Genomic DNA, 25,738 nt, shown 5'->3' with positions numbered 1-25,738 from the left:
TCCGCCTTCATTGATATTTTATTTTAAAAGTTAAGTTCACTAATGGAAGCTAGTTAAATTTTGAAAAAAATAATTCTGTGTGTATGTTTTCTGAACCTATGAATGGTTTTTAGGATGTAGTGTTCTCATTTGCTCATGTTCACGGGGTCGAACTACTGTGAATGCTTGTAATACTATAAATCGAAAGCACCCATTTGCTTTATAATGAGTCATGTTAAAGAATTCTAAAATATCCATTGTTCGCCAATTAAGTATCTTCGCTGAAAGAAAACTTTACAATGTGAGAGACATCATACTCGCCCCGAATAGAAACTACTTTCGAGCTCTTTGTGCCCTACCAACGCTTCCAGTGTAATTGAATGACAGTCGGCGTAACTAAACGGAGATGAGAACTAAGAATGAGTACTAAGGGCTACAGTACAGCCCTCCCAGAGGAATTATTTACCGTCATTGGAGAAGACGTAACTTGACCCTAAAACATTTCTTTATTCTCCATGACAGCAAAAGCCTGTTTACCTATTTAGCAATCTTGCACCCAAGTATTTGTGACGTTCACCGGTGCTTTGATCAGTAAGTCTTTAAGTAAAATTATACTCTAAAGCTAACAATAAATGTATGGACCTCAACTGTGAACTGTTAAGAGGTGTAACATCTTGCAATTGATCTTAAACTGAAATCCAAACTCCTTTTCTCATTTCCACTTATGTTCATGTAAGAATTTTTTATGAGTGAGAATATTCATTTTCTGACTGTTCAGTGAAAGTTGTATCAGGATTTACTAGATTTTATGGAGCGTAAAGAAACGGACTTCATTGTTCAGCTTCATTAAAAGAGACTTTTCCAATTACGGTAAAAAAACACTTTGCCATGTTTTCAAAAAATGTTGTTAAGAAAGGTATAAAAATAAGATAAAATGACATTATTTAACATTTATGTTCAGTCTTTAAGTGCAGACTATACAAATTTAAATAATTTTATATTAACTTTAATTAGAGTGTTATTGACTGAGACTCATAAAAACACTCATTTTAGTATTATTGGGCCATTATTTGAAGTGTATAATTAACTAGAATGGGAGATAAGTCTAGGTAGAGTATTTACTTTTATATCTATACTTTCCATCCGAATTACAAATAAATTGGTTACTTTATTTAATTGGTTTCGAAAAGATGTATTAGAAGTGCTTGCCAATGTACAATACACAAAATGATTAGTTTAAAAGCAGACAGGAGCTGACACTCAATCACTCACTCACTCATTCGCTAAGGCTGCAATGTACATAGATTATTGGCATTTATTGCTTGTTTTATTTGAATTTTTTAAACGTTAGCATATTATTGTTCTTTAATAAGTTTATGTATAACATTTATTATTTTTTCTCTTAATTTAAAATTTAAAAAAAATTCTTTGTGAAAGAGATTAAATGCTTTGTTTCTGATTGCTTAAAGTCATATGGGATCTTCGGCTGTCCCAAGCACCCCCTACCCCCAAGTTACAGTTTGTTGACGGGATTTTTGTATCAACATTTTTCACTTTTGTCACTAGATTAAAAAATAACTTTCTTACATCAAAATTATCGAAATTTATCTTTTGATCAAAATTCAGGTGTAACAAATAATCAATAAATGTATCTATAATTAATTCGTAAAATTTAATAAAATTACCATAACTTTAATTATAAAAGTACCTATTTACATGGTAATTTAACATCTTTATGCCTTTCACTAATCATGTGCTGAAGTATCATTCGTTCTCTTTATGAAGTATGTGTAATAGATTTCAAAATTTGATCAGTATCTATTATATATTATCAGAGAAAATCTATTATATATGACGTCAATTCGAAGAATATGAGGTAAAATTATTGAAAGTATAAATGTGGACTTAAAACTTTGAGCCTGATTAAATCTCCTGCACTATGTGGAGCAAACTTTGACAAGTGCGTCATATTTGGAGCATATCCCAAGAATACGAGTTGACAGACAGGAATTTACATTTAAAATTATTATAGATTTTCTCTATCTGTTGTTTTCACCTGATCTATCACCGAATAGTGAAAAAGTGAGCTTCCATTTATTTTATTCAGAAGCTAATGAATTAGAACAATATATGATCTCAAAAAACAGAAAATTTCATATAATACTGTTATTGTTTATATTTTTAAAATACTAAAGCATACACTTTGTGTCTTAGAAATCTTAATATATAAAAAAGCAAATGTTTTAAGATTCCGTACAACATTATATATTTTATGATATTTAATTATAATGCATTACATGCAGCATTTGATAATGAAATCGATGCACACAAAATCTTTTGGAATTCTCATTTTTAGTATTGTTTCTAGTTATTTCATTTCTAAAACACTTTGAGAATTTTGAAATGGGTAAAAAAAAGAAAAATGCTTTCAAATGAACTGTGAAATACACCACAAGAGCTAGAATTTTGTAAGTGTCGTTGTGATGAAACTTTAATCATGCGTAAAGAAAAGCAAAGTGCTGTGAGATAAAATGTATGCAGAAAAGTCTTGTTGATATCTCGAAAACTGCATCTCTACAGAAATTACTTGAGAAATAAAAAAGTTATTCTACTTGGAAGAAAATTGTTTCCTAGAAAGTCACTTTGAAAGTTTTATACTTTGCGAGAGCTATATATTTTTATTATTCTTTAAAAATATTAATTTTTTCTGTGTTTTAAAATGAAAAGACTTTGAATCTGTTGAAACTTTATGCTTAGAAATTTTATATTTCAAAGTAATATAGTAATAAAAGATAAAAAAAAACTTACAATATCAAGATCCGTTTTTATTGCGCATTTAGTGACAGTGTTGAATTGAAAATAGGTTTCATTGAAGATAAATTTCACTAACAACAAAAAGAATAACAAATCACCTATTGTTTTGATAGGTATTTAAAAGATTAAACATTTTTGTTTCGCAGTATTATTTTATTTCTCCCCTCTATAAAAGTCCATAACGTTTGTAGGATTACTGGAAGCCCCTAAAAATATAAAAATTTAACAACAAATTTTTAGATTGTTAATTTTATAAGAAAGTGATTCAAAATTGTTTCCTAACTTCTTTGAAATACAAAGTTTAGACATTTCAACTTTTAACCCAAATTTATATTCGCGAAACGAAATGTATCTTCCCTCCATTACAACTGTTTCAATAAAATGCTATGCTCATATTTCAAATATGCACAGAAAATTACTTAAAATATACTTGGATATTCCTTTTTATAAAAAAAATGAATTAATTCAATTCCTAAGAGGGATATTAATTAATACATGATTTTTATGCGTTCAAATTAAAAGCATAGGTATATTTATTAGAAAATGTGTGTATTTTAACGCAAAATTAATATCATAGAATTATTGCATACGAGTATTTTGTACATAGATTTACTTTGCAAACTACATCTAGTTCGATAGATTTTTGTTGACAGTATTCTTTTCAAACTTCTCTACATTTTTTCAAAGTTTCATAAGTAACGAATGAATTCGATAATCTAAACATCTTTCGTTCCAGTTTTTGCACCAATAAATAAATCCGGTGAAAAAAATTGATTAAAAACGTATTTTTTTAAAAAATTCTTTAAAGTATTCATGAACATCTGAAAATTTCTCCCCTATTATTTTTGGACCCGATATCTTATAAACCATTACAACTGTAACCTCACTAAACAGAAAAGAAACAATAAATAATATTTTAAGCATTGCTTATAAAAGTAATATGTTCTTATTGAAGAAATATGGTACAGAAGAAACTATAAAAGTGATGCAAAATTTGCCTCTTCGATTTGAAAACTTTCATTAGCTAAATTAGAAACGAAAATAAAGAAAAATAAAATCGTTTAAAGTTTCAAATACATCATGTTAGTGTTATTGATTAAATTTCATTTATGTTTTTAGCTCGCCCTGCATTTATGCCGCATAGTAAAACTTATACCTGTAGCTTTGAAAGCACTCATTAAAAAGATTTCAAAACATTATGACGCTTATTTTTCATGCTTTATATAATTAAAGGCAAAATAAGGTTTACAACAAATATTTTCAAAGAATGCTTAATGGAAGTGAGGGCATAGTTTTTATAATATCTTTATAGCTAATTCTTTATTAAATTATCTAAAAGTAGCTGCCTGCGACAAAATTAGAAATATTAATTTAGTTTTGTTTATTAAATTTGATGCAATACACATTGTAATAAAAATATTACTTTGAATTATATTTGCATAATTAATATACTTCATTCCAATTGGATAACCATTTTTTCCAACGGAATAATGAATTGAAATTAATTTGCCAAACCGAGTTATTTGCTGAGTCAGGGGCTCTATTAAATTTTTATCTTGTCATATATCTCAAAAGAGGAGTGTGTTGGGGGGGGAAGCGACAAATGATGACGTATATAGGAATCATAATATAAAATAAAATTCTTCCTAATGAGTACAGTGGTTGTGGTTGGAGGACTTTGTTAATGTGTTTCCTTATAGAAAATATATGATGAGACAGTGCTTTGTGATTTCTCTGAGGAGTTGAAGGCGGTGCAGCCCAATACGACTATTAATTGAGCTTTCTCTTAAAATTATAAAAAAAAAATTAGAAAAATTGAACCAGTCCTTGGGAAAGAGGATTTTTTTTGGGGGGGGGGTTATAATTATTTTTCATTTGCAGATATTGAACAGTTGAAAAAATTTGAAAAAAATTATTCTAGTTTATATTATACAAAATATGATTATATGAGCATTTTGTAATTCGTTACTTTTGCTTCCATGAAAACAAATATAAAAATACATCTTATAAGTAATGTATTGTTCAGTGATTGCCTTTTCTCCCTTAAAAGGACATTTATCAAGCAAGCACTGTTTAAAGGATAATATTTTTCATCTAAGCAGATTTCATTCACTGTAAAAACTTTATGTAGAATGGGCACAATAAAATAGGAACGATAACTGATCAACTGTTAACGATGGAATGAATAATCAATTATACTATGATTTTTCTTTAAAATTTGGCAAAGCAGGAATACATATTTTCAAAGTTAGGAATGTTTTACGAAAAAAATATTCTTTCGTTGTAAATCTTTTAGCATTATATTAATTACTGCGACATTTACAATTTTTCAATTATTCGTTCCTTTTAAATACTTAGGGAATGATTTAGTTTAGATTCACAAAAAATGTCTACTGCGATTTTAAATATAATAACATCCCCTTTTAAAGAAATTAAAATCAAAGCTATTTTGATCATGCTTTATAACTTTTAGGCGCCGAGGTCGATGATTGCACTGACACATCCCTCCCACACATTCCTTCACTATGCGAGAGAGGTGTTGGGCGCAAGACAACTTTTTGATGAACTTTGAGCTATTTAGAGGAAACAAGTTTCCAACCAAAATTCTTCTGATTTTGAAATCGATGATCTTATCCCTAAACAAATGCGCATCTTACCATAACATGGATTTTTTTTTATTATAAAAGGATGTATTGTGAAGCAACATCCATTTTCAGCTTCCATATTAAAATAATGAAATATTATTTTTTTATTTTGAAATTCTTGGTGAGAGAGAAAAAAGGAAATTATAAATTTGTAAGTCAACTTTATGAATAATAAATAAAATACTTATATTTATCATATCTATCAATTCCAGATATTTAAAAATATGATTCCGCTGGATTTCACCTGAGATGAATTAAATATTTTAATGACACTGAATCTTCAGAAATTCCTGGAATTCAAATTAAATTGAACCGTGAACAATTATGAATTACTATGTTTACATTGCGATTTAGCATTCTATTAATTTGCAATACTTGAACCCTGCGTTGTAAATTAGATCCAGAATAAAACGAAAAATACTTCTCTGTTTGGTCAAGTTAATATGATTTAATTTTAATTTATTGTTACCCAAGTCTGACTCATTATGTGATGTAATAATGATTGATATTAAGATAAGGTAACTAAATCTTGCATACTTTAGCAACATTTTGAATAATAAAATTTCCTTTTGTTTTCTTTGTATAAAAATAAGAACGCAATCGTTCTATTTAAGGGATATCTAATATTGATTATTTACTTACACGAAGCCAATTCAATAGTGCAGACTTGAGTGTCTAAGGGAAATCTGTACAAGTCCATCATGCAGGAAAATGTAAGTTTCAGCCTGAAATTACAAATATATATATATGATTTGAAAATTTATTAAGCAAGATTAAAACTAAAAAATGGTTAACTAAATAGTGAATAATGCTTGAATTTTAAATTTGTTGTGAGAAATGTACATAAAAAATAATCGAAAAGTACCATTTTAATGCTTGTAAGAGCTAATGGTTAAAAATGATAACGTATCGTTTAAAATAAATAAATAGAAAATCGCCCTTTAAATATCGCAATTATTATGGTAAATTTAACCTAATTTTGAATAAGTATTTTTTTAATCTATGAATACCAAGTATGGAATTAATTTTACGAATATTTACTATGAATCAGCCATTACATAAATAACATTGAAAAATTAACATTGTTAAAATAAATCTTTACCTCTAAAAATGTTTTACATAATTTATAACAATCAGGAAAAATAATTAAAAATTTGCTTCATGTTAGCATCATTTAAAGGCATAATAATATATTAAGTATTTATTTTACTTTAACAAAGAAAATTTTATTGGAAAATGTAATTAGGACACTTTAATATTTATTTAAACCTTAAAACTTTATTTTTAATATTTATCTATGTTTAAATTTTATTATTGCATAAAATTCAATGTTTAATATTTATTTATTTATTCAAGAGCACCAATTAACATAGGCTATTCTGATATTTGAATGAAAGTGTTAACGTAAAAATAAAGATTTTATTTGATAGAATCAAAAACATATGTGGCATTTGAAAAGGAAAATATTCACAACAAAGCTTTAATAAAATACTTTGAGAAATACATAAAAAATAGCAAGATATAATTAACTTCTAACCTCGTGTAGTTTTCTTTAATTTTGATTTTTTTGATAAACTCTAAAAAAAACAATTGGATAGGTAATTATAAGTAGCTATGCGTAAAATATTACTTTACAAAAATTCGTGGAAACGGATTTAAAATTTCGACATAAAAGTTGAATTAAATTTTTGCATCTAAATTATTGTACAAAATCTTTACCTGAGCATATACAATAGATGTCCAGAAGGCGTTATTCGAACAAGGACATTCGGAACAGTCACATACTGAAATTCGGCATGTTTAGCATTTGCAAAAAAGACTTCAGGTTTCCAAATGCGTTGAACTAGTTTGGGATCGTTTAAGTCGAGAGGCCTTGACATCTCGGGCTTTCTTAATCTTTCATCCAACCATTTCTGGCGCAAATAAAGATCAACTTCGTAATCCTATGAGAAAAAATAAAACATTTTCATTTAAATGCAAATATTTTTTCTAGATACATTGATTTATAAAAAAAGTTCCCAATTCATTCATGATATGTATATGAAACAAATGCATAAATGAAAATAAATTAGGCAAAACTGAATACTGGAATTAGTAAATTTGGATTTCATCAAATATGAGATACAATTTGAATAAATCGATGATTTTGAATCGTATTGTCAAAAGGTTGGGCTATTAAGACATGAATAACGTTTCTCAATATTTTTTTCCACATTATCTATATTTTGGGGCTTTGAACCTCCACAGATTTAATACCATAAAACCAGTTTTGAACCCATTTTATTCATTTCAGCATGTATGTAAACTAGGAAATTAATTTCCTCATCAGGTAATACATGTATTTTCGTTTGATTTAAATATATAATGTCTCACAATGAATAAACGCTTAGTTTACTCTATGATTTTTAAGCATGCATCATAATTACATTTGTGAAAAGAGTAATGTAATAAAGTAGATTCACCAACTGGAGAAAAATATTTTTTCGTCAATGGAAGAGATATCTCATATTATAATTGTTAACACTATTATATGGAAAAGTTAAATTTTTATAATCATCACAAATTATATTATTGCATGAAATTCCACAGAAATACTTGTTTTGTTATTAAGTTTTTGCAACGAAAAAAAATTAAGACATTTTCACTTATTATAATATTACGATAATAGTCCAACATATCTTCGACACAAATGCAACCCATCGAGAACATTACAATAGTTTTATAGTTATAACTTTGCAGCAAACTAGACGCATTTCACGAACACCTTGTTCAGCTAGAATATTGACTATTCTGGTTCTTAAACTATTAATAAGAACCACATTTATTAAAATTTCACCTTGTTATTTAATAAAGCTAAAACATTTGAATTAAATGAAAACTGTAATAACAAATCGCAATATATATTTTCAAGAAATACTTTGATGAAATTATTTTAACGATATGAGTCATAGTGACTACTTGTCTGGCGACTATGAAGCCTAATTTCTCGCAGGATAAAACTTTCTGTTTGAAGCAAGAATCTTTATTTCGCTTACATTTCTTCCTTCTGTTTTGATGGACACGGCGAATCATTTTCTAAACATCTATAATAATATTTTGCTGCTCCATTAATTTGATAATCAAAGCGATGAATTAATTACAACTGTAAAAGCGTTCAATGAAAAAGTTTAAAATGTTGCACGATGGACTGTTTACATTTCACTGTTGCCATTCAGCAATAAGTAATAAGACCGATTTCTTCGTCATGTACCTTAGTACACTATCTACCAATAAGTAATTGTACACCTGTGATAAAAGAGATAAACAAAATTTATTCATATTCAATAGTTGGTAGAGCCTCCACCTGAGATAATTACAGCCTTAACCCTCCAAGGATTCTTTCCACAGGTGTTAGGATTTTGGGAAGTTGCTGCACCCTTTAATTTAGCGATCTAACTAGTCCTAGAAGAATTTTATTGGAATCAACTCTGGTTTCTGCACAGTCCAATCCAGTCGGTCCCCCATTGTCTTCATACCAATTCGTGGTGGAACTCGCAATATGATAAGTGGCGCTGTCAACTTGGATATAACAATGATCCAACCCGTAAAATTGCCACAGCATAAGAAGCATATTGTTGTCTAGAATAGTAGAGTAGGAATCAGCGTTGAGCTTACCATGAATTGGGATCAAGGTACCAATCCGTAACACAAGAAAAACCCTAGACCATAATTCCAACTCCGCCAAACTTTAGACACAATGCATTCTGACAAAAGGCTTCTCCAAGCATAGGCCAAACCAAGGCTCTGCCATCCGACTAGTAGAGATTGAACTTTGATTCATCACTTCAGAGAACCTGTTTCCACTCATTTACGGTCCAATTTTGACGTGTCTTGTACCACGGCCGTGTTTTGTAATCAGAAGCTTATAGACGGCAGCACGACCATAGAAGCTTATAGACGGCATCACGACCATAGAAGCTTATAGACGGCAGCACGACTATAGAAACCAAGCAAATGTGCTTCCTTGTGGATGGTATTTATCGAAACAACAGTCTCGGATATTTGTTGGAATTCCTGGAGCATGTGGACCATCGGTTTCGGGCCGCCAACGGTCTCCATCTATTAGTTTGGTGGGTCTGCCGGTCGAAGCACACTCATCACCACTTACCTTCCACTTCTAAATCACAAAAACCGCTGTCTATTTTGGAATGTTTAACTCACTACATATATCCTTTAAATATTGGCCATTTTTATGATACCCGATAGTTGCGCCTTCTCGAAATAAGATAGCTCTGAATTTTGTGGCATCTTGCATGCGATTAATTCCAATGATATTTCCTACACGATATTTAAGTACAGAATGCGTGCCGTAGATCAGGACCTCAGATATCCTCATTTGCATTTATAAAATTAAAGAAAAATATTCATGGAAAATCTTTTTTGTTCCTATGATAAAGGTGATAAGTTTCTATACTGCTTGGCACCTGATTATTGGCATTACTAGGGGCACATGAAAATTTAAAGCCTAGATTGATAGTACTGATTTATATCTACTTCGCTGTAACTCGCTGTCAATAACGATAAATATCATATGAATATTGCCGCTACTTTTATAATGTTATACATATTTTAGAAAATGGCTTAATATGTTGATAGCATTAGAACACATTCAAAGCATTAGAACATTTCGAAGTATTTTAGCCCTTTTCTTATTGTTTGGTATTTTTTTTATTTATTTATTTAAGCAGTGTTTGCTCCATTTTGAAAATCGGAACAATAACATTAGTAAAAAATAAATGAGTGAGGGGTATTTGAAAAAAAAAAAGTGAAATAAAGTCAGTAACTTCTCACATAGCATGACAGCATCTGTGATTAATAATACACAGAGATAATCGATACTTATATAACATGACAAATAGTGACAAAAATAAAAATAACTCTAGATGACATTTGTTTCTTTATTTTTCAGCAGAATTTTGTGATGTGTAGAATGTAGAAAATGTAACTAAAAAATTGAATTCAAATGTAACATTTGCAATAAAATTAATTAATTTAAAAATTATTCATTATCTAAAATCTCTTCGTCAATAATTCTTATGGCTCCAAGTAAAAAATTTGATAAAAAAAAGTTTTGTTAATAAATATTTAAATTATTTAAACTTTGTCAATAAACAATAATCATGAAATATTGCGCAGATTATGATATATAAAAACTCAAACAAAGTTCTTAATAAAAGTTTTAATCTCAAAGTAGATTTTTGAAGAGGATTGTACAAGTGTTATGTATCAGTAAGATTTAAGATCGTTATTATTAATTCGGAAAAAGTTATTCAGTTTTGTTAATCATATGGCGTAGAAGTTTTTGAAATAGGCGATAGCTGAATTTTTCGCTTTATCTACACCACCTCAAAATACACGTTCTTCAAACGGCAATGAACAGAAAAATGTTGAAATTTTTGAAAAAATAAAATGAAACTAAATTTCCACGCCAAACAGAAACAAAATGATTTTCTTATAGTATTAGAAGTCAAAAAATAGCACGAATACTTTATTTGTTTTCAAATTTCCGTTCATGATATTCGAAAAAACAAACAAACACATTAAATCTCTTAAATATTTCATTATCCAAGCATACTCTAACTTCGTAACGAACTTTTTAATAATTATTTTATCTGACTAGAAAATACCCTTTCACTCAGGACTGAGCCATTTCAGCGAGCATTATATTGTCAGAGATTCATATTAATACAACCTGAGGTGTCGCTAATGGAATGTCGAGTATTTGGATCGATGTCTTCCGGAAGTTATAGCGAAAAATTTGTTAGATAATGGATAAAAAGTGAAGCGAAGCAGTTCAAGAAAGTTTGCTTTTATTTTCTTCGCGGGTGAGCGGAAATGTCATTCGAAACGCTTATTTTATGTTGTTCTTTTATATATATAAAAAAATCCAAACATTTCTGTATATGTTGAAAAAGGCATGACAGCCGAAGCAAACTAATACGAACACCGTGTCTTTTATTTGATAATGTGCCTTTGGGGACATCCGATAAAAGCACAAACCCACGCATCATTGAGAATAAGTAGAAAAAAAAGTGAAAAAAGAACTTTTTTTTGTATATTATAGAAGGACGAAGAAAAAAAAAGAATTTAATCGATAATTCAGAAGAATTCTAATTAATTCTTTCTTTTTAATTTACAGCTAAGCAATAGAATTCGATTTATTTGTACGATGTTTTCATTTTCGGGTTTTTTCTTTATTTCCAAAGAATTTTTTTTTTCTATATTAAAATTGAAATAACTAGTGATTATATATAGAAATATTAAGATAAACATTTATGTACCACTGCTTAAACGTACTGAATGGATCAATTTTTAAAAAAGACTAGGAATGAGAAATTTCTTGTTACGCAAAATACATCATTCAGTTTTTAAGCATAGATTTGGAAAATTAATGGATTTTAGATTATGAACTGTATATATGGCGATACTGAGATAATAAACATTTCAGTTTTTCTAATTTAAGAAGATTTTTTGTTATATTGTATTTTAGTAAAAATCACTCTGTAGTGTAAAAAACTGTGAAAACCGTGATTATCATTTTATTTTAGAACTTCGTTTTAATCCGGATACATGTGATTCTTTTATACTAACTGAAAGATAATTTAAAATAATTTTCTTAAAAGATGTATTATAAATATAATGGAAACTCGTAATAAAAGTGAATAAGAGTGTTGAAAGAGAAGATTATTTAAAGAAAATATTTCAATTTATTTCTTTCAGTTTTCTTAACATTTATTTATTTAGTATTTAATAATATTTATTTCTTTATTCAATATCATTTCATATTAGTAATGAAAATAACATATTTTCATTTTAATAGAATTTGAAGCTTAAGAGAAAGAGCAAAAGAAAATTACAGACAGAAAATTGCGTCAGTATACCTTTTTTTTTTTCGAATATTACACCCTTCTTAATTAATAAATGCGTTTTAAGATTTCTATTTATAAAAAGTTATTTTAAAGATTTCAGACATGTAAATTTTATTTCGATTTCCAAAAATATACGCTTTAGTCATCAGAAGCATATTTTATAAGCTTTATAAATTTGTACTTTATTTCAAGAAATAGATGAAAAATCATGATACATGAGTTCCAATAAAAATATCTATGAAAGTATGGATGAATAAAAAATATATGTTTTAATTATTTGAAGGAAATTTTATAAGATGCAAGAATTTGCATTTTATTTCAAGAAACAATGAAAGTTTTGTATTCGTGAAAGTTCCGGAACATCTATAAATCCATTCATATGCGAAAATATTATAATCGAAAAAGGAGCTAACATTTTATTTGACATATATTATCGCAAATTCTGTTAAATAATACTTCGAAATCATCAACATTGTAATTTATATTAAATATTCATAAATGATATAAAAATGATTTTATTTCATGCGTTAAGTTCTTGTCCTGTTTGTTTTAAACTGTTTTTTGTAATACTCTAAGAAATGTTAGTGTTACCGTAAAGGTGCTATTCTCGTCTGTTCAAATTGTATGATCGTCATCGCGGCTGCACTCGGAAACTCAAGAAAATTTTTAAGAGCCATCAATGGCAACTACATATCTCTTCCGGCAGGAAGTAATTTCTGTCATCGTAATGGAGATAATTCACATCACACAATTACTACACTCCTATTGGAAGCGATAATGTTTTTACTTATCAATCGACTTCTTATTCATATGCTCGATACGCTTTCTCGGAGAAAAAATGCTGGAATAAATAAGCAACTTTTCAATAATATTTTTAAACGGTAAAGTATTTGAAATAAGTAAACAAACAAAACTTTCTTCTAGATTTTCTTCCAAGTTTCCACTATATGGCAAAGCTGATATTAAATTCATTGTATGGTGAAGAAATATAAATAGGCATTATGAATACATTTGTTTTGACCTTTTCAATCATCCGGCCATCATCCATTTCTCTTCATCGTAGTCGTAGTACTTCCGAAGGAGAAACGAAAATATTCAATAAATTTCTTTTAGCAGTACTACCATCTGAATTAAATAAGCCAACAGAAGCTCTACTCTAGACGTTTGCGCATACTTCAACAATATTGACAGTTTGGTGTTTAGCTTTACTGTGTAGTTAAGAGAAACAAATAAGCATTTTGACCATTTTCACGTTGATCTAGATCATCAAAAGTTTTATTTGGAATTACACTTTTGGTATCAAGATCGCAATCCAAGTTTCACTTATCTTGTATCTAATTGTAAGCTATCATGTTCGCATATACATGAATATATAGAGAGACATTCTACTTATGAATTGAATTCGGCATCACGTACCGACTGTATTCATGTGTGTAAATGCGATGATTTAAATTCATAGCAGGAAAGATGGATGATATATCTGATCAACGAACAAAAGTTCTACATATCATATAATTTTGAGCTATATCAATTGAAACGTTTGTAGATAACCACAAATAAAGCGAAGATAATAGATATACGGGATAAAACTAAAGCTGCAAGATGAAATCATGAAAACTGTTTGAAATATTCATTTTATTATAGCATTGTAAATGTTAAGCTTAGATTTTATTTTCATCTTGATAAAACGGCTAAGACATTTCTTTCATATGTCTTAAAAATAGAGCAAATTATACGCCTTTATTATACTTTCTTATAAGTGTATATATAACTTCTTTTCTTTTATATAACGTAATATAATAATATAATGTTGCAAAGGCTTCACATGATAATCAAAGAGATGCCCAACTTTTAGAAGAAAATTTGTTTTCCCTCTTTAATAATAAGAAAACGGCAATTTTTTCTTATATTAATTCTCTGTGAATAAAGTTTTAAGCACAATAAACCTTTCATTACATACTATAGCAGAAAATCACTTAATATGATTTATTTAATTATTTTACGGTCTCATGTCTTCTAAGAATAAAAATTTAATAAACTTTTATCAGGATAGCCATCTTTTACTGAGGTCAAAATGATCTTGCCCCAGTATCGATATAAGATGGCATTTTTGCATAATCTATCTAAAATATCAAATTAATATTAAATATATTAAGAATAAACTTTATCCAACAACTTTCAATACTAGGAAATATCTATCTAATAATGTACGCAAAGAAAAGCAATTTATATTAAATAATAATAATTTATAAAAATGGTCAATTTTTAACATAGTTGCACCTCTCATTCTCGGTCTTTCCTCTCTTGCATACGCGTTAAAAAACTTCTTTAATAAACAGTTTCAAGAAACAAGAATGTGTGCCATTCCTTTTTAAAACAGAAACATGCAAAAGAATATTGAGTGGAAGAAATTGTTTGAAGTTTACGTTCTCTGAAAGTGTAGTTCGGAAAAAAAACCATTAGGTTTTTTTTTCGATTAATTTTTTACAAATTTGGTTTACATTAATTCAAATTGAAAAGTATTTTTATGCATTCCTCATAACGATAATTTGTTTCTTTTGTTCAAGGCCTCATTCTTTCTCAAGTAAAGAAATTTTAAATTAAATGAAAATTCTAAGAGAAACATTTGATTAATACTTGGGGAAAATGCAACACTTAATTATCTAGAGATATTTTTTTCTTTTAAAAATATGCGACCTTTATTAAGTGACCTTTTGCATTTATTTCAGGAAAATTTTAACTTGAATTATTGTCTTGAAAATCAGTCACTGGTGTATAACATTGTTGAGTATTTTATGTACAAAAATCAGGTCAACAAATAATAAGTTACCCGTTTTATATTATTCCATAGTTTGCTGGTAGGAATTCCCTTTTGGAATTAATCTCTCTAATTAGCTAACAGCGGTCCTTGAACTCTAGTTAATTTCATCAGCTTTATGAATGCTGTAGTAATTATTGAATGGCCAGTAAGAGTGCCAATCCAACAAACTTTACTGACATGGATGCGAATAAATATAATTTTCGATATTTAATAGATTTAAAAGGATTAATTTAATGATCCTCAAATAAGATGTGTGCAAAAAAGAAGAGTTATTCCGTCGCAGATAAGAGAATTGGTGAGCGGCACACAATATTTTATACTTAGTAAATCAGTAGCCATTTGTTTTTAGCTATACAATAGCCTAAATATTTCAGCTTCTCAACTATAATTGTGAGAAAAATATGTAAGCTACAAAAATGAAACCTCCTAATAATAAGATTTAAAAAAAAATGTTTTCTGGTTTATCACAGGAATGAAATTTCCGATTTTTCTGGAAATACAAATGGCAATCCTGTTTTTATTATCCCTGGATTTGTCAAAACAGCTTTGTCAGAATCAATCGGATTTTAAACAAAAAGAACCGCTGAAGTCATCGAAACTAAATTGCTTTTGAAAAAATTTATTGAAGCTGCTGAATCCTGAAGAAATATTGTGAAATCCCTTCTGAAATTAGAAGTAAATATTACATTTTCTAGAGCAGTAAACACATTTTCTAATGTTTAGTAACATCAGTTTATAATCTTTCCATCAGTTATATGGTTGATCAACCCTTGAATTCTCAGTGAAAATAAATTTTATATGCATTTATATTCAATTTTTCAGATAACAAGTTAGGGAAAATCTTTCACTAAACTTCCTAACAGAATGGACAGGAAAATATAATCATGAAAGTGAAATATGTAAATACGTTTTTGGAGATAACTTAAATACCATTTATATTATTTTTATATTTAAAGTGGTTGTTTTAGGAGAATGCATCTGTAAACATGCTACAAAAAGAAAAAAAAGGCTTAACGGATAACAGTATTTTCAGTTAAGAATGATTTACAAAGAAATTTTGATTGAAAATTGAAATACTTACCATGGTAGAGGGATTAATGGATCCAAAACTTCGAATATACATTTCGCAGCGAACCTCAGTTGGAGTTCCTAACCATTAAAGAAAGAAAATAAATTTTATACATACGTTTTACTTAAGGCAAATGAATTTTAATTTATTTTCCAATAATTAATTCTAAACTTTCTAGAAATTGCAAGTAAAAATAAATTGTCTTTAAATTCTTATAATTAAATTTTTAATATAACTACTTTAATATTTAAAATTTTTAATATATAATTACTTTTTATATGTTAATTTATAACCAAATAATTGTTAATTGAAGAAAATAAAAGAATAAAAAATTGAACCGGTGATCATGTATTAGGTCACGTACAAGCACTTCAATGCTCGACCTTCATACATCATGAGTTTTTTATTTATTAACAACTGCAGGTAAATTTATTTACCTGCGACTGCATCCGTAATTGACAGATTATAAATTTGCTACCTATATACATATATATAAACACTATTTTACAGACGCATGGCCTTCAATTTATTTTATACGGGAGGTATATTATGTACAGCGGAGAAGCTATGATAAAAAGACGCCTGTTTACAATGCAGTATACGAGTATCTTCATTGATTTTACTAAGAGAGTCTAATAGGGATTTCTTTGACACGTTTAGACTTAGGAAAGTTAATCTTTGGTATATTTAAAAAAAAATGTTGAAGACATTACGGATTTTTATCCCTTTTCACTGAGTGTGGGAAATGCAAATTTTTTTAGAGCACGTGTTGCGAATAATTAAATAAAATAAAAGTTGCTTATCAGGAAATAAGATCAAAATTTAGAATAAAATAACATGAACTATTGTAAGGTAAAAAATAGGAAACTAATTAGAACTCAAATTATATTTCGACTAAATGACAGATGATGTTTATGAATCTTTGATTTATAAATTATATTATTTCTCAATTGATACAGTCGAATTTCTCGTATAATAATAACATAACAACTATATCTAGAAATTAAAAAAAAAGTGCAATTTGTTTGTAAAGGAATTTAAATTACCGATTTTTTACGCAGCATGTTAGTTGATCTATTGCACAGCTTTCTAATCCATATTTCTATTTTCACGGGGAAGATGCATATAGATTCTTAGAAATTTTTTATTAGAATGTAGCAAAATGATTTTTTTTTGGACTATATAAAAAATGACAAATTTAGGCTTTCATTTAGCTTTAGTTTAAATTTCATTAGAATAAATACTTTTCTATCAACTATTCTGAAATTTTACTTACTTCTGTTGGCAAAATCATTATTTTTTGGGAATAACACCAATGTCTATGGTTTTTTTAAATAATTGTACATACCTTTTTCTCATTTTTAAGCTAATCCGAAGCATTTTTGAAAAAGTAAAGTGAATAAAGAAAAACCTTCTAATAAATTAATTTAAAAGTTCCATGCAGTTTAAAATGTATTAAATAATATCAATAGGCCTTAAAATATTCTAGGAATAAGAACTATGTATTTTTGAAATTAAAATTATAAATACCTTTATGACTTGTTGGCAAGGCTCTGCGATCATAATTTTTCAGTAGAGCGTCAAGCAAATTCAGATCATCAATTGTGCTGTTTGGTCTGAAAAATATAAGCAATATTATTTTACTTACAAGAATTTGCTTTTTCATAATAAAATAAATACTATTACATTATCATTAGGTTAGATCTGTTTAGTTTAAAAACACTTTGCTTAATACATTAAAAAATAAAAGTTGCTTTGCTTTAAAGCCTTTTATTAGTAAATTGTTATTCAAAATATTCGAATGCTAACTATTTCAGAATAATGCAATTCCAGGGTTCGGTTGGGGCAAACAAAACAAAAAAAAAAAAAAAAGCGTAGTTACTAACAATGTGCAAAATAAGTTCTTAAATCTCATTCTTAGCTGAAATTAATTGCAGAAATATAAATTCCACATAATTTGTTTGCACATATTTCAAGGACTGACAACAGAAACAAGACGACAATTCACAAAGAAAAATAAAGAAATTCTGGCATAAAATTTTTATAGAAATTTTTGTATATTCTAAAAAAAATTTTCTCTCAAAATGCATGTAAATACTTTGAATGAAATTCTGGTAAAACGAAACATTATTTAAATTTGAAATACCTTAATAGTTTGCTTGCTTCTGAATTATTTCTTTCTTATATCGTATCCTCTCGCTAGTTCTCGAAGTAGAGTGTAGAATATCGTAAATTTATTATGACTAATTAGCTCCGAAACACGATTTATTTCCACAAGTTGAAGTCTTCCGACAACCTAATCTAATTTAATGAAGGATATTGTGTCAAGGCCTTAATTATATTTGAATAACATTGGAATTAAATGGATTTAAACTGTGCATGTTCAGCTTATTTCAATTTACTTAGACCATCAATATTTCATTCACTATTGTTCATATTTATTAGATAATAATTACCATTTATGTCAATAAATTAAAACTTTGGAAAGCTATTGTAATTTTGATATATCAAACGAGTAAAATATGTAAAGATAATATAGTCGTTTGTTCATAAATATCTTTGTTATTATGATTAATTTAGTAAGTTTAACCCTCAATATATCTCAATATGAGTTCTAAACATAGTAAGACTGTTGAGTTATGGAAAAATTTGCAAATTTTTAATTTTCCTCAAACATTTGGTGAATAAAGGCTGTGAGAGTCTTGAATCTCTTATTTTATTAAAAAAAATGACATTCCCATTATGGGTATTTGAATGGATTAAATAATATATAATTTTTTTTAAAATTTTCTTTTCATATTTTAAAAATTTAAACTCATTTGAAAATCTCAATGAACCCAGTATAGAACAATGTTGCCTACTTGCGTCGCTAACATTTTTATCTCCTTAAAATTAGTTATGAACAATATAATAATAACTAAATATAAAAAAATGGCACTTTTTAGATAATTCGTTAAAGTGTAAACGCTCTCACAAACGGAGTTTTTAGCTAGACATCTATATTTTCAATAAATTAGACAATTTGACCAAGTAATTTAAAAATTTGAAATTAAATCTCTAGTCTTAATGCTGTTGCTGACAGTGAGCACTCTTTTTTAAATTCAATTTCTGTTTTCTTATCAAAATAATGAAAGTAATGCGAAGAGAGATTTAATGTTTCATTTTACCGATTTTATAATCGGGAAAGAAGTTAGTAAAATTCAGGTTTATTCTACCGGTTAAAAGAAAAAAGAATTTTTTTTTTCAAATGATTGTTATGACAATATTATTATTATTACTTTAATTAAAAAAATTTTTTAGTTAGAAGCGGGAGATAAAAGACCACGAGTCCATGTGCTCCCAAAAGAATCACCTTCAACTCGTCGCCAAGTTTAAACCTCTCATAACTGCTTTTTCACTCATTAGTATATATAAAAGAAAAATATTGTGCGCATTTTCTAAAATAATTTTGTTTTATTTTGTATAATCATCAATGATTAATATTAGAAGTTTCATTGAGTTATCCTGGATAAACTGGTTATAATGCCATAACTTGTGGTTTCAGGTAAGCAACCGATTTTTGGAGTCTTTGTACAAGCAATTTTAGAGATTCAATAATTTAAGTGTCGTCCAGATATCATTTAAATGCAATGTAAGGGACGCCTACAGTAATTTGCTCTTCTTTCTAGATTCATAAAAATATTTCTATATAAACTTAATGAATCATTTCAAAGTTCATTAACTATACTCAAATTAGTTCAGAAATTCTTGCGATGTACCCCATTTATTAATTAACTCATATGATAAGAAGACGTTTAGAGTAGAGCAGCAAGTGAAGAATAAACCTTGAAATCACCAGCATTTTCAGTTGTGGTTTTCCATTTTTATATACGTTAGGAAAATGTTAAAATTAATATTAGTTCGATAAATCTTTCCAATGATTTCAACACTCCACAATGAGTGAGTTGTTGGCTTTAGAAACAGTTTTATATAAATAGAAGTAATATGATACCCCCACTGAGTACAGGTTTGTTCAGATAACAGGTTAGAATTTCTCGAAGTTGTCTATACTTAGAAAACTTGCATGGTTTAGTCATACAAGTCATCTTTAAGTCATTTCATTAGCTAGTAATTATCCTTATGCAAGATAAATTAAATCCTAACCATACTATTATTGGCGTTACTGAAACTGACTGAGGTTATTTTGCATTTTAAGACTTTCCCTAAGACACCAGGTATCAGTGCGATTTTAAATAATTGCAGTAGTAGTTTAGTGATTTTATACATACATGAATGCCTTTATTGGGACTATTTTCTCATAAGCAAAAGTATAAGAAGAAATAACTTTTAAGCTATCATATTATTTTGAACAAATCGTGCATCTGTTAAATAATTTTTTATTTCAATTTTAAATAATGATATTCTCAGAACATTTAATTAAACAAAAGAAAGGACAACTGAAAAAAATTTCTGAATGCTTAATGCCATTGAGATGTTTGTTCGCATGTACCGATCAGCAGAATACATTAATGAATCCATTCATTAATTTCATTTCAGTTCAGGACAACTGAAAAAAATTTCTGAATGCTTAATGCCATTGAGATGTTTGTTCGCATGTACCAATCAGCAGAATCCATTAATGAATCCATTCATTTCAGCAATGAAAACAAAATTAAGTTGAATAAAAAGATAAAACTGTAGTATTCAATCACCCTTTATTTGTTTAATTTACAAAAAGACCTGCCTAATTAACATTGCATTTGAGAAAGTAAAAATTTTGAATGAAAATATAGGAGGTACTCAAAATATTACGAAATGAAGCAGAACTTTCTAGGATTATTTGATTCTCAAAGTTATATTGCAAAAGTTTTAACAATATATACAAACATGCTACATTTTTATATCTAAATGTTCAGTTAAATCATGAGTATTAATGTAGTTACATATGGCAAACATAAAAACTTCCTTCTTTGTGATATTCAATAAAAAGTATAAAGAAAAACTTTAGATTTGAAGATTGAAGATTTGCTTCAAATCTGGAGACCGTGTAATAATGAGGCTAGTGTATCGACATTGGGATTAGAGAGGTGCTGTTTCAAAAATCGGAAAAAAGGAGCACTCGCTTTTCATTTTTACACACTAAAACGCCATGCTTTGTACTTTCTCCCACTTTTGTGTTGCGAATTTTCGAGAAGAATGACAATGAAATGCCATCTTGATTGTGGACTATTAAAACTACAGATTGTATACAAAAGAGCTCTAAAGTTATATCACACCACACATTTTTCTTAAAAATGAAATCAAATAACTTATTATTTGAACAAACTGACATATCTTAATTTATAAAAGATTAATGGAAATTTAATTCTTATGAAATTCAAAATTATCCATATTTGTGAAATAAGGCTCTTGTAAACTGGATATTTAAAATATTTATATTTCAAAAAATTTGAAAACTCCTGAAGCTAATAATGTATCGGTGATCCGAAAAGAATTGCAAATCAATATTTGAGTTGAGAATAAAGCAGTATAAATGAAATACTAGCATCATGTAAGCTTTTTAAAACTGCATATATAAATAGTTTTCACTTATCGTAGTAATCATTCACTCATTTTTAGCAGTGAAACAAAGTTTCCTTTTATGACTTATCTCTTCTTTCTATTGTCAAATTTGGTTCATTTACTGAAAACAAAGCTAAAAATTGTAAACAAAGCTATGTTAAAGAATTTCTATTGAAGATGATTGTCTTAGCGTGTCTGTTGCTCTTTTAGATGGCAAAGAGTATCCAAAAAAGAAAATCCGATGAAGATTAGGGGGAAAAAAACCTGATATTGTAAATACATTGATTTAAAAAAAAATGGGCATTTCAGCTAAGCGCTAAGTGTTAGTAAAATAGTTAGCACTACTTACAAGTCGTCAGGCAATAAACTTTTTCCTGTAAGTTCTAACTTAATGATGCATTTGGAGCTTTGTAATGAGAATTTAATGAAATTTCTGGTTTTAGTTGTTGTCTTACACGGAAGTGCACTTAACGCTTCCGACTATTTTCCTTTTCTAAAACGTTCTTTTTAAATAAAGACACAAACGGATTTGAGCTAGGTTTGGTTTTCTTTTATCTGAATTAGAAAATAAAATGAATTTAGAACCGTAAATGGTTTTCCTTAATGGTATATAGGAACGAAGTGAACGACCGTGGAACAATTGGTGATCAACGAACATTAACAAATTTATAAAAATCACGTAGAACACATCAAAGACGGATAATACGAGAAACATTTCTTTACAGACTGACAGTGAAGAAAAATAAATTATGATTTCTCCTTTATCATCACGAAAAGTGATAAAGAACTTTTTCATTAAAGGCGATATTAAATCTCGCTTTCGCAAAAGTGTTTTCATCTAGCTGGCTGAGATCCAAAAAATATTCATATTCTTTTTTAAGAATCAAACAGGAGAGTTAAGCTTGTAATAAATATCGTTTGAAGGCCTTTTAATTTCTCTTTTGAAAGGCTTCTGTGTCTCATAAGTTCATCAATTTAATTTGAATCAGAAGAATATTATTTGCTATAGTCTTGTCTTCTTAATATTTATGAATCTTTATTGCCTTATGACTTGGAAACTTGAATACTTTTACTGATTGTATTGTATCTTGTAAAAATCTCAGAAAATCGTATATACCGCCTACTATTATTAGAAGGGAAATTCCACTTTGTCTTAGTACAATGACCGAGCAATAAATAACGTAGAACTTCAGTTTTCCGTTCATTTGTATAGGATTACGTCTTGATGTTTGATGATTAATGTTACAAAATTAAAAGCATCATTCTTTTTAAAATTATCTCAAAATTATGATTTAATTCAAAGCTGAATCTAGCTGCACCATTATTTGTTTATTTATTAAGTGCTAAAAACTGTCCAGGATGCTTTAATTATTCGTTTAAATGTGCAGTTTCTCACAGTTTGGCATATTAACAAAGTTTGTAAACAAATGAAAGTGGTAGATTTCTATCGAAGTAGAAATACAATTTGTTTTTATTACGAAGGTACTTGAGGAGAAAACCAAATGGCGTTTTATTTATGATAGAAGATGCAACTGAAGAATTGTTTTATAAAATATCTTCTCTAAACCTTATGTTGTTCTTGCTTTCAATTTTTTTCCAAAGGAGAGCAAGCAAATAAACAAAAAGACTGCAAGATCTTTTTTACAGAAGATCATTCACAATCACAGAAATTTGGAGAAAGATTTTATTTACATAGTGATCGAGAATTTTTATTTGTGATGCATTCATGAGTATAAGTACCAATTACCGTATTTACTATTTGCACTAACTGACCATTTTCACGATATAGAATAGTTATGTGATAAAAATAAAGTTATTCAACGTTATCATTATGCCATCGTTATCTTTATATGATATTTTTTATTCTTTATGAAATTCTTTCGCTTCATCTTTTTTTTACACTTCCATTCTGTACATTCTTATTAACACATTGACATTCTTATTAAATAATTTCCACTTACTCACAAATGGGTTAAATTAATGGGCTCAATTAATTTTATTATACAAATTTATAAAATATATTGCTCTGAGTATAAAGTCATTTATTTATTGCTTGGCGTAAGTACCTAATAATCAGCATTAGAAACTCAATTTTGGTTGTCTTCACTAATTTTTGAATAAATGAAATGAAATTCCTTCATATTTTTATGAAGTCTCACTATTTATCAAAATTACGATAAACTTTCTGAAATGTATTGAAGTTCCGAATTCAAAGCTGCCATCACTGTCATATATTTTATTTCCTGAACACAGTTGCAATTTAGTTGAAACTCAAGATACTGTCATCTTTTAAATTGCTAAACCATTTTATTCCGTAGAAATCATGAAGATATATTACCTAAAAGTTGAAAAAATATTATTACTAATATATAAAAATATTATTTTATTATTATAAATTAATTCATATCAAGAAAAATACAGCTGAAATTTATTTAAAATATTTGGAACTCAGAATAATAAAACTGCATTTTCGTTATCATTCAAGTGTCTAAAAAAAGCTGTGTACAAAGGATTTAAATCCTATAAACGAATTTAATAAAAAGCATATTCATGAGATTTGTAATTTAAAGTCTTAATTAGTTTTTATTGAAGATTTGACTGCAGTCCATAAATGAAAAATAGGAATCTAACGTTATATCTCATTGTATTTCAGTATTACTGAGTGATGGAATGAACGAAAAACTTCTGTTGTCTAGACTGATAATTTGAACTATAAACCAGAGATACTGATTAATAATAATTATTTGACGAAAATTAGAATCACAGAGACACCAACACAATTTGAATTCCCATAGATGACAACATTCGTTACTTAAAATTGCACTTTTGAAAATTATGCTTGCCAGACTGATTTAAGGCCAAAGTTTATTTATCGTATGAGCATATTTGATATTCATTTAGGTTAATTTTTATTTCCTTAATCTTTAATCTGATGAATTAATTTAATAAACAAGATCACCTCAGATACTGTATCATATGATTATTATCTAAACTATGATTATATTTCTAAAATAATATTAGCTAAGAGTGTTTTAGGGATGTAATATTTTACATCACATCCTAGGATTGATAATTACTTTACTTAGATAAAAAAGGCAGTATTTTCATTGTAAATTTATGAAAATTAATACAAAGCTTTAAAAGTAAAACAAAGAAGCTAGTTTATACCGCTTTTATAACTTCTCATATCCCTTAAAATCTTTACATGAATTGAAAATAGTATATAATCTAATATGAAGATTGAATAAAGATTTAAATCATTCCGTTTTTTTTTTAAATTAATGAAGTTGTAAAGTTTATAGTTTAAAGAACTGTGAGTTTCATTTTAAAACTAATACAAAACATAAAAATAATTTAACTACATAATATGATTTTAATGCCGATTAGTTACTATAAATTTCGATTCACTTCATTTTAATGAGAAAAGATTATCTTGTTAAATCCACCATATGTCACAGAATTTCGCTTTATATTTTAAATAGCATTTTTGATGCAATTCCTAATGAAAATTCATTCTGGAGGAGCTTTATAACATCAAAAATGTTAAATATAATTTTAGGCGCTAATTAAAACAATATTAGCTTAGGTGATATACGTCAAACGTAAAATGCAAATTCAATTTTAGAATCCTATGTACATTTTGAGCAGGAAAATGTAGGCGTCTCTAAATCACAATGTTAGGCATAAAAGCATGCGGTAGTTAGGAAAGGATAGTTGTTGTTGCGTTCGTCATTCGAACTTAAAATAAAGGAATTAAATGTAATGAATTGACTGCATTGAAAAATAATTATATCATTTAAGAATGAACAGAAGATCCTTTAAAAATAAAGCATTTCAATGTCACAAAAAATGATACAGTGATCTAAACTTAAGAATGTGCAATCATACAAAACAAGCAGGATTTTTAAAAATAAATTAACATTTTACTTGCATAAAATAAAATAACTTGTCTTTTATTTAA

General features: G+C 27.8%; 1 protein-coding gene across 1 annotated transcript in view; it reads right to left on the bottom strand.

The window, feature by feature from the left end:
• Positions 1 to 25,738, bottom strand: part of LOC129960505 (glycine receptor subunit alpha-3-like) — a 158,635-nt gene that overhangs the window by 33,516 nt on the left and 99,381 nt on the right. The window contains exons 2-5 of the mRNA XM_056073977.1: positions 17,767 to 17,852; positions 16,249 to 16,316; positions 7,158 to 7,381; positions 6,081 to 6,163 (exon numbers count right to left, since the gene is read on the bottom strand). Coding sequence (XP_055929952.1) covers positions 6,081 to 6,163; positions 7,158 to 7,381; positions 16,249 to 16,316; positions 17,767 to 17,852 — 461 coding nt within the window. The remainder of the gene's footprint in view (positions 1 to 6,080; positions 6,164 to 7,157; positions 7,382 to 16,248; positions 16,317 to 17,766; positions 17,853 to 25,738) is intronic.

Source organism: Argiope bruennichi, chromosome X2 (assembly GCF_947563725.1).
Source record: "Argiope bruennichi chromosome X2, qqArgBrue1.1, whole genome shotgun sequence".
Classification (NCBI taxonomy): domain Eukaryota; kingdom Metazoa; phylum Arthropoda; class Arachnida; order Araneae; family Araneidae; genus Argiope; species Argiope bruennichi.
The sequence above is the reverse complement of the archived record's forward strand: the minus strand, read 5'-3'. Positions and strand labels throughout refer to the sequence as shown.